This window comes from Papio anubis, chromosome 10 (genome assembly GCF_008728515.1).
Source record: "Papio anubis isolate 15944 chromosome 10, Panubis1.0, whole genome shotgun sequence".
NCBI lineage: Eukaryota > Metazoa > Chordata > Mammalia > Primates > Cercopithecidae > Papio > Papio anubis.
Window position 1 is genome coordinate 2,798,821 of NC_044985.1, and position 17,859 is coordinate 2,816,679.

The 17,859-nt window shown below is 40.0% G+C and overlaps 1 protein-coding gene across 13 annotated transcripts in view; it reads left to right on the forward strand.

Annotated features, from left to right (window-relative positions):
• Nucleotides 1–17,859, forward strand: part of IWS1 (interacts with SUPT6H, CTD assembly factor 1) — a 101,076-nt gene that overhangs the window by 36,642 nt on the left and 46,575 nt on the right. For 8 of the 13 annotated variants that reach the window (XR_004176444.1, XR_004176443.1, XR_004176446.1 and 5 more), the window contains exons 11-13: nucleotides 1,523–1,634; nucleotides 2,542–2,598; nucleotides 5,124–5,235. Coding sequence is in view for 4 of the 13 variants with exons in the window: in XM_021923468.2 (XP_021779160.2) it covers nucleotides 1,523–1,634; nucleotides 2,542–2,598; nucleotides 5,124–5,235; nucleotides 5,749–5,877 (410 nt within the window). In the remaining 9 variants the exon portion in view is untranslated. Of the gene's footprint in view, nucleotides 1–1,522; nucleotides 1,649–2,541; nucleotides 3,235–5,123; nucleotides 5,236–5,748; nucleotides 5,909–10,079; nucleotides 10,264–17,859 lie in introns of those variants that run through there. The other 5 variants (XM_009185113.3, XM_003909261.4, XM_021923468.2 and 2 more) reach the window with 4 other exon arrangements.

Consider the following 17,859-nt stretch of genomic DNA (forward strand, 5'->3'; position numbering starts at 1 on the left):
TCTCCAAAAAAAAAAAAAAAAAATCGCAAGTAAAAAGTATGCGTTTTCTAGTCATGGGTCGAGAGCATGGAGAGAGGGGTTAGATTGCAGGCTGTGGTGTTGATATTACCTGGATTCAGATCATGAATCCACCACCTACCTTACTGCGTTTCCTTAGCGAGTGATTTGTGCTCTGTAAAATTGAGATAATTATGTGTTTTCTTCTGGGTGACTTTAAAGATTAAATGAGAGGTTGTGTCTAAAGCATGGTGCCTGGCACATAGTAAGTACTCAAGAAACAGCCCCCGTTGTTGTTGTTGCTTGCACATTGGTCTCCAGAACCTTTTTGCACGTTCTTATTTAATGATGCCAGAGAAATCCAGAGAAGTCTAAACCAAAATTTATGTGATCAAGCATATTGTTTGTGAAATTATTCAGTTTTAAGAATGAAACCCGTGTTCATTTTTGTTATCCTTCTTAACTCTTCCTATGTTCCATGTTGAAAAGGAATTTTAAGAACTTCAAGGCTAGATTGAAAAAGTAACTACTACATTTGAATATAATAATTATTTTTCTTTTGAATTGCTAAGTTTGTCAGAAGCTTTTAGAGAAATGTAAATTTCTTCTATAAAACAGAGATATACTGCTGTCTTTGATCTTGTTAGTAGTCTGCAGTTTACTGCCTATTAAGTGATAAACTTTTGGTGCTTTTATGCAGTGGGTTTGCGACTTTCTTTTTTTGCCCCAGACTGAGAAAAGCAGAATATCCCTCCTGGTGTCCATGACTTACTCCAGCAGCGATTCTGAATCCATAAGTGGGGTCAGTGGGGCGATTGTAAAAGACTGTAGACCCCCTGAGAACCCCTGCTTCCTTCTTTGTGTGACAGCACCCATGTTCGGTCTATAAAGGTCCTTTCTCATTTGTAGAGTGTATTCAATGTAGCGGTAAGCTACATTATGTCTCAGAACAAAGGCATCAGTTGGCTCCTGGACTTTGACTGACTGAACAGTGGCATGTACTTTCTTTCATGGTCATGGTAGCAGCTATATTAGACTTAATGAAGTACAGAGTCTCCATCCATACTGTTAAACTGTAGTTTTTACAGATATAGACCATTTTGTAAGGTAGTGGTGAGGGAGCTTGTTTTGGGTTAGGATAAGAAAGCAGAATTTCAAGACTTTGTATTTCCAGTAAACTTAGAAATTAGTTTACCTTTTAAAATAAATAAAAATTTTAAATAAATGTCTTTTATGAAATGTCAATCCAGCTAATTGTTGACTATCAAAGTGTGTCACATGTTACTTTCTTTAAATCTCTGTGGTGATCTTTTACATTAAATTTTCTGAATCAGCCAGAGTTAGTCACGATACTGGCATTTTGCTTTGTTTATCCTATAAATTCTTCTGAAATAATGGGCTCTTCAAGGAAAGAATATTCTAAATGTCTAGAATATCCCCTCACACTAGGGTGCAATTATTTGAAAAAAATGGTAGAGGAAATGCAATTTTATGGGCAAAATAATTGATTTTTTTCTTACTACAGATGAGTGGTCTAGGCCTATATTTGGTCTTACCTCCAACTACAAAGGAATGACAAGAGAAGAAAGGGAGCAGAGAGATCTAGAACAGATGCCTCAACGACGAAGAATGAACAGGTATGAGGGAACAGGTATGAGTAAGTGGAATACATGTTATTGTTGTAGTAACTCAGTTTTAAGTAAGATCATTAGGAAACCTGCAAGATGATAGAATTTCCTTTCCTCTCAGCTTGATATATCTACATAATTCACAATATCCTTTTAGTTTAAATGTGATAGTGTATAGTCAGGGTCCTGTCCTCCTAACCAGACCTTTCTGGGTCAGTTTGTTGGAACAGAGCCTCTTTCACGATACTGATTGCTTGTGTTCCAGCCACTTGCAGAAAACAACTTTCTGGGTCCCATTTCTGAGTTCCTAGAATAAAAAATGTTATAGGTTTGGTTTGTATCAATATAGTGGACATACAGTTGCATCTAGGAGGACAGGGTCATTAGTTACAAATATGGCAATTACGGCTCACCCACAAGGAAACCTGTTATGCAGATGAATACTAAAATGAGTAGTACTTTTTAAAGATTAGGAGTTATTTTCCCTGATCCATCGTAAAAGAGCTATTAATAGTTATGGTCTGGCCGGGCGCGGTGGCTCAAGCCTGTAATCCCAGCACTTTGGGAGGCCGAGACGGGCGGATCACGAGGTCAGGATATCGAGACCATCCTGGCTGACACGGTGAAACCCCATCTCTACTAAAAAATACGAAAACTTAGCCAGGCGAGGTGGCGGGCGCCTGTAGTCCCAGCTACTCGGGAGGCTGAGGCAGGAGAATGGCGTAAACCCGGGAGGTGGAGCTTGCAGTGAGCTGAGATCCGGCCACTGCACTCCAGCCTGGGCGACAGAGCGAGACTCTGTCTCAAAAAAAAAAAAAAAAATAGTTATGGTCTAAGTTTGATATTTTAGTTTGCTCTTTTTCTGAGTTATTAGGTTCTAATATTCCTGGTATCTCCTTGTTTACTTTTTTTCCAGCACTGGTGGTCAGACACCCAGAAGAGACCTGGAAAAGGTGCTGACAGGAGAGGAGAAGTAAGGTTTTAATGTTAAGTTTTCTTCCTAGACTATGTAGAGAATTTCCGTTTGCTGCTTTAAGAAAAGTAGTAAATGAAATGATGTTATGTTCTCATTCACTGGAGGTGACTTTCATTTTAACGTTTAGTATCTACAAAGCATTGTATTGGGTACTCTGGGGATGTAAGGAAAATTGAGAAAATACTTCATTCAAAGATTTTTTTGCTGCTTGCTAAGTGCTAGATTCCTTGTTGTGATCTGAGAATTTAAAAACAAATTAAAAATAGTCTATGCTCTCAAAAAGTATAAGTCTTTACAAGGATGATAGGCAAAGGGAGGTCTTTGGTAAAGCCATGGGGTAAGTGTGCCAGGTCTGTGTTTGGAATGACAAGTAGACTGAAGGGGTTGGACAGTAGTATGGGGCCTGATAAGGTTGGAAATAATAGACCAGTGAAGGGCTTTGAATCAAGATGACGAATTTTTGCATGCCTTGTGATTCCCCAGGAAGTTGTTGAGACTGGATGTGAAGCCATCTGGTTTGATTTGATTTAGGATGCTGATGCCAATGGCATCGTGTAGGATGGGTTGGAGGGCAGTGGGACTGAGGCAGTGGTACAGCTAAACAGAGGTGGTAGTGGGGGAACAGAGGGGTGAGAAGATACTGCAGAGGCAAAGCTGTCATATGTTGGTGACTTAGTGGGAGAGAAGATGTCTAGAGTTAAAGACTTCAGCCAAAATTTTAACCTAAGTGCTGAGACAGTGTCATTACCTTTCACCAAAATGGAGGGAGAAGTGGATTTGAGGAAACAGGCAAGTTCTCTTTTGAGCATATTAAATGTGAGATGCCCAGTGAGATAGTCCTGTAAATATTATGGGTCTAGAACTTGTAAAGAGATGTTTGGGCTAGAGACCTAGATTTGATGGTTCTCTCCATAAAAAAGATTGTTCAGTCAAGAAAGTATAAAGTAAGAAATGAACTAAACCATTTTGAAAGGGGGCATAGCCAGGCAGAGTAGCCAGTGAAGGTGAATGAGCAGCTGTGGTCCTATGTGTTGGAGCAGAGCCTGGAGGGGAATGAGGCTGAGCTGGAGGTGGCAATGGCAAAAGCATGGGCCAGTGGCAGGTGCTGCAGAAGGCTTTGTGCGGGTGAGTTGGTAGTCAGGCAGCATCCAGATTGCAAGAGGAGAATAGGGGATGAGCCAGAGGAAGCAAGTTTGTTTAAGAAGGAAGTTGATGATGAGGCCGTGCTTCAGAACGAAAGTAAGAGTTACAGGGAATTTTCTTGGCAAGCCAATTAACCTGTTCATACGTATATGAAGGTTATAAAAGTTTAAGGTTGGCTGGGCACGGTGGCTCACGCCTATAATCCCAACACTTTGGGAGGCTGAGGCAGGCGGATCAGGAGGTCAGGAGATCGAGACCATCCTGGCTAACATGGAGAAACCCCATCTGTACTAAAAATACAAAAAATTAGCTGGGCGTGGTGGCAGGCACCTGTAGTCCCAGCTACTTGGGAGGCTGAGGCAGGAGAATGGCACAAACCTGGGAGGCGGAGCTTGCATGAGCTGAGATCATGCCACTGCACTCTAGCCTGGGCACCAGAGCGAGACTCTGTCTCAAAAAAAAAAAAAAAAAAAAAAGTCTAAGGTTAAAAATGGGGTAAACTGTACAAGAGAATATAAACAATTGAGAATTTTTTACCCTTCTCTCCCCATCCCCAATAGACACACATAGATCCGCTCTTTACTAGTTACCTAAAGGCTGAATGGTTTGAATGCCCAGGCATCTATAGATAGGCTTTACTTTGGAAGGTTAGTAATCTTATTTTAGTCTAGCATGGTTGCCCACAGATTTGCATAGAACTAAATACATACACATAAATGAGTGCAAGTGAAACTGGGGAAGTGTAAATGAGATCTGTGTACTGTATCAACATCAGTATCCTGGTTGTGATACTATACTGTAGATTTGCAAGTTGTTACTATTGGGAGAGACATTGGATCTCTCTCTGTATCATTTCTTACAACTTCATTTGAATCTGTAATTATCTTCAAAAGATTTTTACAAAAATAAACATTAAAAATTACTGTAGGAGTTGTATATTGAAAAACTACTTTATGGGCATACTGAGAGTTTTGGGGGGTCATTTGACGACTCAGTTCTTCACAGTTCCTCATCTCACAAGTGAACTCATGAGTGACTCCACTAGACAAGAGAAAAGGGGATTCATGCTGGTGGGACTAGCCTTGGAAGGCAGAGGGGCATGAGTATATCTGAAGCTGAGGAGAGGAGAAAATGATTCATGCAGATGCAGAGCAAGTTGGCTTTGGAAGAGAAGCAAGGAATGCACACTGGAGTGTGTGTGGTGACAGGCTAGCTGAGAGGCGGCAGGAGGGTGGATGGGGTGACCTGAGGTGGGGAGCAGAGCGGTTTGGAACATTGCAGCTGAATGGGTGGATGTAGAAACAGTAGTGTGAAATGGCCTGTGTGCCCCAGTGTGGTTGGCCACACAAGCAACACGTTCTTCCTCTTCCCTTTTTCAGGGCTCTTAGACCTGGAGATCCTGGATTCTGTGCCCGGGCAAGGGTCCCAATGCCCTCAAACAAGGACTATGTGGTCAGGCCCAAATGGAATGTGGAAATGGAGTCATCCAGGGTAAGCAAGTGGAGGATCGGCAAGGTGGATCTCACCTGCAGATTACTATTTTACTCTTTCCTTCATACGTTAATAACCCTTGTAGCTCTTAAGGCTTGTCTGATTCAGAGAGGACTGTTTTCTGGTCGCTTATCTAGCCAAACCACAAATTGAGCAATAGAGAAAGGAAAAGTCTTACCCAGGATTAAAGTTTATTGCTGATGAACTTTTCTTCAGACCTAATGCAACATTATCAGGTAGAGAAGTTTGTTTTTATTAATCCCTTCAAGTGAGGCTTGAAATTGAAACCTGGTGTATTCTGATACAGTGAATTTTTTTTTTAATAACCATGAGAAACAGAGCTTACATGCTTCAGCAGACCTACCTCTCCCTTTCTCTTAGACAGTTTAAGCAATTCCGTTGGCAATAATTAGGGTAGACACTTACTCTGTTATCACTGTAAATACTGCTCAGTGGATCTTCAGTGTTTCTCCGTAATCTCTCTTTATTCTCCAATCAAACTACTGCTTCTAGCCTGGTATTCTTAAAAAGGGCCTAAGCCGATTGGAAAAGCATAAGAGGCGATTTGCAGAACAGAAACGACTCAGCAAAGTGCATCGTGCTGTCAAGTTCAGCATTGAAGGCAACAGGATGCCCCTGTAGGCCTGGCCCTGCCAGAGTGTGTACACGAGAGGTATTCCCAAGGAAGCATGTACTGTGCATGGGCTTGAATTGTCAGCAGTCAGAGTGAAACGTGTGTGTGTGTGCTTTCTGAATCAGAAGAGGCCGCGTCTGCTTTTAGTTTCGAAATAATGACCGTAACAGGCACCTTGGGTTATGCAAGGCCTCTTGAATATTTAGAAATTTTGACATGGAAGCCCCTTTCTTTATCAGTATCCTAGAGACTAATAGATAATTACTTCCCTAATATGCATTTGGGTCTTCCTGACTGGTACCCATTTTTATGAAAAAAGTTTTTGTTAGGACCCAGAATTACAGTGATATGTGTTACAGGCTGTAAACTGGTTAGCGGCTTCTCGGTGGGAAGTAGCTTGTTTTCCTGCTGTCAGTGGCTCAGCAACATGCATTTGAGGACTCATTGCATAAAGCCTTACACTAAATATTTAGGAGATGAATTTTATTAACCCATACTCACAATGTGGTCAGAAATGAAAAAGACTTTGGAACGTTCATAAGCCCGACTCACTGATCCGCTGTGCTTTGAGATTAATAGTGGCACCTTTGTTGTGGAGTACATACAGTCTGTGTGTTGCCTGCCTTTTGTGCTTCTCCATGACCCCTGCTTTGGCAGCTGTTTCCACTGACTCCACTCTCCTACCTGCCAGTTCATGTTGCTGTTAAGTGACTATCAAAACAAAATGTACTTTCTTATTTCTTGAGAATAAATCAAGGGTAGAGAAGGACTAGTTCTGTGCCAAGAACTTCCTCCTCTCTTTCCTTTTCTTCTTTCTTACTTGTGCCCATATCCATGTCCCTGATCACCTCTCCATGTCCCCTGTACCCATTTCTTTTTTGCCCTTCTGTCCTTTTTCGAGACGAGTCTTGCTCTGTCGCCCAGGCTGGAGTGCAGTGGCGCGATCTCTGCTCACTGCAAGCTCCGCCTCCTGGGTTCACACCATTCTTCTGCCTCAGCCTCCCAAGCAGCTGGCCCGCCACCACGCCCAGCTAATTTTTTGTATTTTTGGTAGAGATGGGGTTTCACTGTGTTAGCCAGGATGGTCTCAATCTCCTGACCTAGTGATCTGCCTGCCTCGGCCTCCCAAAGTGCTGGGATTAAGGCGTGAGCCACCGTGCTTGGCCAACAATTTGAGGTTTTAAATGTATTTCCAGATATGCCTTGAACTTAGTTTTTATAATTATAGAAAATTTTTAGGTACTAAGAGAAAAATTATTCACGGTCCTAGCATTCAAGAGCAGTTTGACATATTTGTTGTCTTTTTTTCTACTGATGACATTAATTAAAATTATACTAAATATCAGCCTGGACAACATAACAAGACTCCATCTCTACCAAAAAATTAAAAAATTAGCCAGGCATGGTGGCATGCACCTGTAGTCCTAGCTTCTTGGGAGGGTGAGGTGGGAGAATCACTTGAGCCCAGGAGTTTGAGGCTGCAGTGAGCTAGAATCCTGCCATTGCACTCCAGCCTGGGCAACAGAATGAGACCCTATCTCTAGAAAGAAGAAAAAAATACACACACACACACACACACGTACACACCCACAGAAAATGACCAAATTATAATTTGCTTTTTTTTTATTACGTATTTTATTTCTTTGTAGAGATGGTCTCACCATCTTGTTCAAGCTGGTCTCAAGCGATCCTCTGGCCTTACGGGCGGGAGCCACCACGCCTGGCCATGAATATAATGTGTTTATTCATTCCTTTATGGTTTCTGATTTTTTACTCCTAAATAATGTAGTAACCTGTGCTACATTGTATTTTTTATATGTTCATTTACTCCATGGAATACTTTTTAAATAACAGTAAAATGACAAAAGCAATGCCTGTTTTTTCATGAACTTTTAAAAATACAGAAAACAGACAAAATTAGTGCCATGTGTAATACCACTTCAACTTAACGTTAACATTTTAGATTATGTCTTTTTTTTTGTATGTATGCATAGACAATATTACTGGGTTTGTTTTTGTTTTTGTTTTTCCCAAGAGACATTGTGATCATATTCTTTTATACCTTGTTGGGTTTTTTATTTACCATGGTAAAAATCCATTTGAGTAAGCATTCTTGAGTGATTTCGCATTGTGTCTTCACACAGTTGTGCCATAATTGAAGCTGCTTTTGGTCTTGTTCTGGTGAAGCAGTGCGGCACACACTCTGACTTTCTAAGGAAGTGTAGTGTTCCCTTGATGAATCTGGAGGGAGATCATTGAACTCGGTGTGTGAGGTACTATGGTCTGTCTTTTCAAACTTGGGGTAACTAGGCATCTGCAACTACCAGTCATGTATTTTGTAACCCACTGGTCCGGGTGTGTCCTGATTGCTGAGGCTAGACGGATCCATCAGGGCTTAGACAGTTAGTGAGGGTCCTGGGAGTAGGCAAAGGGGAGTCCAATTAGTGTGTGGAGCTGCTGGGAATTGTGTAGTTGGCAGAGATTTGAGCAGGTAAAGCTTCCGATGTTGACCGAGTACAAGTACTAAGATCACGGCACATCCTCTGAAAGGAAGTCAGATATATGAGACTGTCCAGGAGATCTGGGAGATAGTGCGATGGTGGCATAGCTCTTTCTCATCTGACACTTTTTATGCTTACTCAGAGTACTAATACCAAGTATTGAGACTGATACAGAGTAATATTTGAATTGAGATATTCCTAGAAAGATAGGTCAACATGGCTCTTCATCAAGAATGACTTCGAGTTCCTTGCCTAGTGCTCACCTGGCTTCATGTTGGGGTTGAGGCTGGGTCCAGAGGTAGGATAAGATTTGGAAGGCTACCGGACAGAAAAGAAGCTCACCAGGCTGGTATTGAACCCAGAGTGTCTCCCAGGCCCCACCTTATTTTAGCATTCTTTTGAATTGAGTTTCAGAGGTGATTCAGTAGTAAACTTATGGGGAGAAGAATTAGAAAAACCCATCTCTTTTTTTTTTTTGAGACGGAGTCTCGCTCTGTCGCCCAGGCTGGAGTGCAGTGGCCGGATCTCAGCTCACTGCAAGCTCCGCCTCCTGGGTTTACGCCATTCTCCTGCCTCAGCCTCCCGAGTAGCTGGGACTACAGGCGCCCGCCACCTTGCCCGGCTAGTTTTTTGTATTTTTTAGTAGAGACGGGGTTTCACCGTGTTAGCCAGGATGGTCTCGATCTCCTGACCTCGTGATCCGCTTGTCTCAGCCTCCCAAAGTGCTGGGATTACAGGCTTGAGCCAGCGCGCCCGGCCAACCCATCTCTTTTTAAGCACTCACCATTCTTAAACATCTAAATTGTTTTACAACAGAGTCGGCAAACCTTTCTAGCATTTCTAAAAGATGGCAGTTTCTTGGAGACCACATCTTTGCAAGACAGTATTTTCAATATAAAATAGCCCCCAAACCAAACCTTTAAACATAAAGGGCAAGTGGGTAAAGACTTAATATTCTTTTTGTGTCAAGTATACTTAATGTAAATCTAGTTGCTTGTGAAGTAGTAAAATAGTAATAGCTCCTACTATTTTGTACACTGACTATATGTGCTCAGCCTCTGTGCTTGGATCTGACATCACTATCTCATTTCCTTCTCTCAGCAGTTCTGGAAAGAGGACCTACCATGGGTGTGCTTTGCCCAGGGTCACAGAAGTCACTGCATCAGAGCAGGGATTCACCCCAAGTCTAAAAACTCAAGAGCTCCCGCACTTAGGGGTTCACTTTACTAATCATCTAACCTCATTTATTACGCTTAAGGCTTTTTCTCAGCTGACTTGACTTTATTTTAGGTCATTCTTTTCTATGCCAGCACTGTTTGAAAGTGTATGTCAAGTGGTTAGCTCCACATTTGGTCTTCGAAAGGGAGAAGCATGCAGTTCAAATGTAATGTACATGATGGAATACGGAGAATCGTAGTTTCAGTTTCCCCCCCTTTCTCCCATCTAGGAGACCTCCATGGACTGCAGCAAAATTAAAAGTAAAGCACAGACAACAGAATTATTCTTCGTTGAGAGAGTTTAATATGCGTTTCTTATTATACTATTAGAACAGTCTGTAGGCTCTGTTCTTGAGGTCATCAACACACATTCTGGTTATTCTAGAGCTAGGAGCTCTTCTGGTTGCTAACTTTCAGTTATAAGAAGATGAAAGACAAAACTAGACTTATGTATTTCAGTAGTTTGCTCTTTAATTTTTCCCTTACTCTTAGTTTCAGGCGACCTCCAAGAAGGGTATCAGTCGACTGGATAAACAGATGAGAAAGTTCACAGCAGATATGGGAAAAAGCGGATCTTAGCAATTAAGATCAACATTGGGGGCAGCAAAGATGCCATTTTGATGCCTGGAATGTGTCACGTCTATACTGGGAAATGCGTGGACCTTTGGAAAGAGATGTTTTGCGACTTGTTTTTGATGTGATAAATGGTAGTTCGATGTGTATCAGAGTATTTATGGGACTGAACTGCTCTCGGCGGTTATGTTTAGAGCTGTTTTGTTGTGGCACTTTGTACGGAGGGAATGCTAGTCATGGCTATAGGCTTGCACGGTAAAATTTCATTCTCATTTGAGAGGCTATCTCTTCATTTTCTTAGAAAGGTCCCATTCTTAATAAGGCAAAGATTATTTTCATTGTGTAGGAACCACAAACCTTACGATATTACAGGGGTTTGTGACCTTTAGAGGTTCAATCCTACTTGATCCATTGTATAATAAAGAATTTATCCATGCTTACCCTGAATTTACTGTCCAAGGGAATGTCTGAAACTAACACGGCCCGGTTTCACAGGTGATAGAGTGTCTGTGTGCTAGTAGGGTGACTGTGGTGGGTTTTAGGATGGAACGGCCTAGGAACCCTAGACTAGGTGAGTCCTCCCACCTCAGCCTCCCAAGTAGCTGGGACCTGAGGCAGGTACCCACTGATGAAAGAGCTCTGGACCCACGGCTCCAATGGCTTCTTAGTTGGGTAGAAGGCAGATGGCTGGGAGGGACCCCTCTCTGGGGACAGGGGCACGGAAGCTCTGCCTTCCCTCCCAGACCTTCCCGATGTAGCTCACATGTTGGCTGGCCCTCCTAATTTCCTTATCTTCTATAAGCCAAAACTAATCACTTAGTGTTTTTCTAGGAAGCATAGTGCTTTCTAGGATTCATCAGTCATTTTAGCAAGTTCTTAAACCTGAGAGGTTTGCCTTAGGGCTTAAATTTGTAGCTGAGTCAGAAATTGTCAAATAGCCTACGTTACCCACTTGTGGCTTACATCTGAAGTAGGGGCAATGTGTGGAGGATTGATCACGTTAAACCTGTACAGTCCCTGATACCAGCTCTAGGCATTTAAATATCAGAATTGAATTGCAGTACCTCAGTTGGGGTGGAAATGGAATGCCAACAAAATCTTATTAATGTGTTTCTCTTACTTGGGATGGTGCAGTTCTCATTTTCTAGGATGAGGGGCTTATAACCAGAAAAGATCAGAAATACTACTGTCACGGTGAGCCGACCTGTAATCCCAGCACTTTGGGAGGCTGAGACAAAGCCAGGATCCGCGAGGTCAGGAGATAAAGGATCATCACAGCTATGCAGTGAAACCCGTCTCTACTAAAATACAAAACAAGCCCAGGTGGCAGTGCCTATGGTCCCAGCTGCACAAGGGAGGCTAGGAGCAGGAATGGTACAAACCTGGGAGAAGTGAGGAGCTTGTAGTGAGCTGAGATCAAGCCACTGCACTCCAGCCTGGAGTGACAGAGTGAGACTCCGTCTCAAAAAAAAAAAAAAAACTACTGTCTTCAAGGAAATATGGACATAACTGAAAATCACTATGCCAAAAGCTTAGAGCAGTTGAGCAGTTAGGGGAGAGAGAAAAATTATAGCTTGTGGCTGTTTCTTGTTGCTCTATTTTTGTGATACTCTTACTATTTTAATAGTCTCTATAGACTTAATTATGAGAGATCTCTTAAGGTCAAGATGATGAGGCCCAAGAACATTTTATCAACTAGATGATTTTAATTACAGAAATCCTACTCTCATACCGATTGGCACCTTGATCTTCAGAAACACATAAAACTACTTTTGGCCACAAAGACTTTTGAACAGCTAAAATAATGAAGTGTATGTACTAAAACACTGCTCACAAGAAACTCAAACTTTACTTTCAACAAACGCAGAAGCACAGTAGGATGTAGTGCTTTGTAAAAAGCAGGTACATAAAGCCTTTAGAAGGTAATAGCTAACCACTAGATGGAGACAGAAACTTTAAGCTTTTCTGTAGTGTTTTATACAAATACCCTCAAAAAACTTGAGAAGGAAAAAGCACAGACATCTAGTGAAGCCTTACACTGATCATTACAAAACAAATTTGAAACAAAGACAAAGGTTGTATTTAAGAAAGATTTGTAAGTTATTTATATGATTTTGTCATGTAATGGGGTCAGCTCCAATTACCTGAAAATTTCACTATTGCGGGGTAAAACTTACAATGTTGGCAAATAATAACGTTTTAAACCATACCTGGGGAATTCAAGATGGTAAGAGATTCTCCTGTACTGTGTTTGAAGGAAAAAGTTAGTTTCTATATAAATGATCCTTGGTGTTGGTTTTGTGGCAGCTCAAACCTAGCTGGCCAGAAAAACTTTAAATTTTGAAAATATTTCCAATTTACAGTAGTTGCAAAAATAGTAAATAAACTCTGGTATACTCACTGATATTTACCAAGTGTTAAGGTTTTGCCACATCATTGACTCTATCATCTTGTATATACATAGAACTATTTTTGCAGGCTCATGAGAGTAACTTGCCGACAACTTGTCCCTTGAGCCCCAAATACTTAAGCATATTTCTTCCAAGAACATAGACTTTAGTTTTGTCCCAGAATTGATGATACTAATTTTGACAACTTGGATATAATGATACAGAGTTGTGAAGGGGTTTGTTTGTTTTTTAAGAGATGGGTTCTTGCTGTGTCGCCCAAGCTGAAGTGCAGTGGTGTGATCATAGTTCCCTGCAGCCTTGAACTCCCAGGCTCAAGCAATCCTCCTGCCTCAGTCTCCTCCCAAGTGGCTGGGACTGTAGGCACGCACTGTTGTGCTTGGCTTTTCTTCTTCCTCTTGCTCTTCCTCCTCTTCCTCTTTCTCTTCTTCCTCCTCCTCTTCCTCTTCCTCCTCTTCCTCTTTCTCTTCCTCTTCCTCTTCCTCCTCTTCCTCTTCTTCCTCCTCTTCCTCTTCTTCCTCTTCTTCCTCTTCTTCCTCTTCCTGTTCTTCCTCTTCTTCCCCTTCTTCCTCTTCTGGTTTTAAGATTTACTATCTTAAACAGTTTTACTGCTCAGTGGCATTGAGTATGTTCCCAGAGTACAACCATCACCACCATTCATCTTCAGAAATCTTTTCATCTTGCAAAATTTTAACTCTACCCATCAAAGAACTCCCCTTTTTTCCTCCCCCAAGCTCTTGGCAACCAACATTCTACTTTCTGTCTCTGACAAGTTGTCTGTTCTAGGTACCTCATACAAGTGGAATCATACATTTGTCTTTTTGCGACTGTCTTATTTCACTTGGTATAATGTCCTCAAGGTTTGTCCATGTGTCCAAATTTCCTTGCATTTTAAGGTTGAATAATATTCCAGTTTGTGTATGTACCACATTCTGTTTGTCCATTCATCTGTCAGTGGACACTTGGGTTGCCTCCACCTTTGGCCATTGTGAATAATGCTGCTGTGATCATGGGTGTACAAGTATTTGCTCAAGACCTTTTTCTTCACTTCTAGAAACTATTAAAAAAGAACCTCCCTGTTTGTTTCTTTTTGTTTTTGTTTTTTTTCAATTCTTTTGGTTATATACCTAGAAGTAGAATTGCTAGATTATATGGTAATTCCATTTTAAATTTTTTTAGAAAGTGCCATACATACACTTTCCATAGGGGCTGCACAATTTTGTATTCACACCAATAATACACAAGAGTTCAAATTTCTCCATATGCTTGCTAACACTTGTTATTTTTATTTTTTGATGGTAGCCATCTTAAGTGATGTGAAGTGGTATCTTGTGATTTTAGTTTGTATTTCCCTAATGATAGTGATGTAGAGCATCTTTTAATGTGCTTTTTGACCATTTATGTATCTTCCTTGGAGAAATGTCTATTCAAGTCATTTGCCCAGTTTTAGATTGGGTTGTTTGGTGTGAGTTGTAGGAGTGCTTTGTGTATTCGTGTTAATGCTTTATCAGCTATATGATTTGCAAATATTTTATTTCATTCTTTAGATTGCCTTTTCACTCTGTTGATTGTGTTCTTTGATGCACACATTATTTAAATTTTGCTGTATCTCACTTTTTTCTTTTATTGCCGTGTTTTTGGTGTCATACCAAAAATATTATTGCCAAATTCAATATTACAAAGCTTTTACCCTATAATTTTGTAACTTTAGCTCTTATGTTTAGGTCTCTCATCCATTTCTAGTTAATTTTTTTGTATATTGTGTAAAATAAGGTTCCAACTTTATCCATTTGCATATAGATATCAAGTTTCCCTAGCAACATTTACTGAAAACAAAAAACTTACTTTCCCCATGGAATGGTCTTGGCCGCCTTGTCAAAAATCATTTGACCGTATGTGCAAGAGTTGATTTCTGGACTTTGTTCTTTTCCATTTGTCTGTATGTTGCAATATAGAACTGTCTGTGTGTCTGTCCCCACTATGACGCTGTTTTGATTACTGTAGCTTTGTAGTAAATTCTGAAGTCAGGACGTGTGAGTCTTCCAACTTTGTTGTTTTTCAAGATTGTTTTGGCTATTTGAGATTTCACGTGAATTTTAAAATGGATTTTTCTGTATATGCAGTAAACATAATTGGTATTTTGTTAGGAATTGCATTGAATCTGTAGAGGTGCTCTGGGTAGTACTGACTTAACGATATTAAGTCTTTGAATCATGAACATAGAATATCTTCATTTACTGGTGTCTTCTTTAATTTCCTTAATGTTTTGTGGTCTTCTTTTCCTTTTTTCCTTTTGTTTTTCTTTCTTTACTTTCTTTTTATTCTTCTTTTTGATTCAGATTCTCACTTTGTTGTCCAGGCTTGTCTCAAACTCCTGGCTTCAAGCAGTCTTCCCACCTCAGCTTTCCAAGTAGCTAGGACTACAGGTGTGTGCCACCATGCCTGGATAATTTTTTTTGTAGAGTTGAGGTCTTGCTATGTTGCCCAGGCTGCTCTTCAACTCCTGGCCTCAAGCGATCCTCCTGCTTTGGCCTCCAAAGTGCTAGGATTGCAGATGTGAGCCACCATGCATGGACTGTAGTTTTCAATGTACAAGTCTTTCGCCTCCTTGGTTAGCTATATTCCTAAGTATTTTATTCTAATTGATGCTGTCATAAATTGAATTATTTTCATAAGTTCCTTTTAGGATTGTTCATTGTTAACATGTAAAAATGCAACTGATTTTTGTGTTGATTTTTGCATCCTGCAGCTTTTCTGAATTTGTTTATTGTAACAGTTTTGTTTGGTTTTGGAGGTGTTTTGTGTACTCTCTGGGCTCATGTAATATCATGTTGTCTGCAAACAGATAATTTAATTTCTTTCCAGTTTGGATGCCTTTTTAATTTCTTTTTTATGCCTAATTGTTCTGGCTAAGATTTCCAGTACTATGTTGAATAGATGTGGTAAAAGTGGGCATTCTTTTCTTGTTTCTGATAAAAAGCTTTCAGTCTTTCACCATTGAGTATGATATTAGCTGTGGGCTTTTCATATATGACATTTATTATGTTGAACTTCCTTCTGTCCCTTGTTTGTAGAGTTTTTTTTTTTTTTTAAATCATGAAATGGTGTTGAATTTTGTCAAATGCCTTTTCTTCATCAATTGAGATGATCATGAGTTGTTTTCTTCATTCTGTTAATGTGGTATATTATATTGATTGATTTATATTTGTTGTTGAACCATCCTTGCATTTTGGGAATAAATCCTTCATGGTCATGGTGTATAATTCTTTTAGTGTGCTCTTGAATTTTGTTTGCTAGTATTTTGTTGAGGATTTTTGCAACATATTTATTAGGGATATTGGTCTTTAGTTTTAGTGCCTTTGGTTTTGGTATCAGGGTAGTACTGACTTCATAGTTTGGAGTTTGGAAGTGTTTCTGGGTAACACTGACTTCATAGTTTGGAGTTTGGAAGTGTTTCTCTTCAATTTTTTGAAGTATGAGGAAGATTGGTATTTGTTGTTTTTTAAATGTTTGGTGGAGCTCACCAGTAAGGCCATCTGGTCCTGAACTTTTGTTCATTGGGAGTTTCCTTACTAGTTACAGATCTGTTCAGATTTTTATTTTTTCATGATTCAGAGTTGGTAGGTTGTGTTTCCAGGAATTTAATTTGTCCGTTTTGTCTAGGTTATCCAATTTGATGGCTTACAGTTGTTCATAGTACTGTTTTATAATCCTTTTTGTCTCTGTAAAATGGGTCATAATGTCCCCCCATTTGAGTCTTCTCTTTTTCTTCACCTAGCTAAAAGTTGGTCAATTTCGTTGATCTTTTTGAAGAACCAACTCCTGGTTTCTTTGGGTTTTTTTCTCTTTTTTGTATTCTCTGTTATGTTTATCTCTGCTCTAATCTTTATTATTTATTTCCTTTTGCTTGCTTTGTGTTTAGTTTGTTCTTGTTCTTTAAGATATAAAATTAGGTTGCTGATTTGAGATCTTAAAATTTGAGCATTTGTAGACACAAATTTCTTTCAGCATTGCTTTTGCTTCATGCCATAAGCTTTGGTGTTTTTATCTTCATTTGTCTCAAGTTATTTTCTTATTTCCCTTGTGACTTCTTCCTTGACCCATTGGTTGTTTGAGAAAGTACCATTTGATTTCCACGTATTTGTAGATTTTATGGTTTTCTTTCTGCTATGGATTTCTAATTTTATTCCGTTGTGATTAGAAAGATACTTTATATAATTTCAGTCTTTTCAAATGTTTTGAGACTTATTTGTGGCCTAATAGCCTGTCCCAGAGAATGTTCCATATACTCTTGAGGAATATGTGTATTCTGCTTATTGTTGGGTGGTATGCTTTTTGTATATCTGTTAGGTCCAAATGGCCTATCATGTTGTTCAAGTCCTCTTTTTGAGACGGTTTCACTTCTGTCACCCAGGGTGGAGTGAAGTGGTGCGATCTTGGCTCACTGCAACCTCCGCCTCCCAGGCTCAAGTGATTCTCCTGCCTTAGCCTTTCAAGTAGCTGGGACTATAGGCGTGCGCCACTGTGCCTGCCTAATTTTTTGTATTTTTAGTAGAGATGGGGGGTGGTTTTACCATGTCGCCCAGGCTGGTCTTGAACTCCTAGGCTCAAGCAATCCACCCGTCTCAGCCTCCCACAGTGCTGAGATTACAAGTGTGAGCCACAGCGCCCAGCCTCTGTTTCTTTTTTGATCTTGTCTCTTGCTTTTCTATCAGTTATTGAAAGTGGGATGTTGAAGCCTACTGTTACAGAGTCATCTATTTCTCCCTTCAGTTCTATCAGTGTTTGTTCATATAGTTAGGAGCTGTTATGTTTGGGGGGTGTGTGTGTGTGTATGTGTATGTGTGTGTGCGTGTATATATATATATAATTGTTATATCTAATTGGTGAATTGACCCTTTTTAAAATATATAATGTTCTTTGTCTTTTGTACTGGTTTTTGACTTAAAGTCTATTTTATCTGATATTAGTATAGCCACCCCTACTCTCTTCATCACTATTTGCATGGAATATCTTTTTCTGTCCTTTGTCAACCTGTGTGCGCTTAGATCTAAAGTGAGTCTCTTGTAGACAGTGTATAGATGGATTCTTTTTTTTTTAAATTCATTCTGTCAATCTGTCTTGATTTGGGAGTTAATTTACATTTAAAGTAATTACTGATGGGGAAGGACTTACTGTTGGCCATTTTGTTGTTTTCTGTATCTCTTATAGGCTCTTTTTTGTCCCTCATTTACTCCCTTACTGTCTTTCTTTGAGTTCAGTTGAATTTTTCTTTTTTCTTTTTTTTTTTG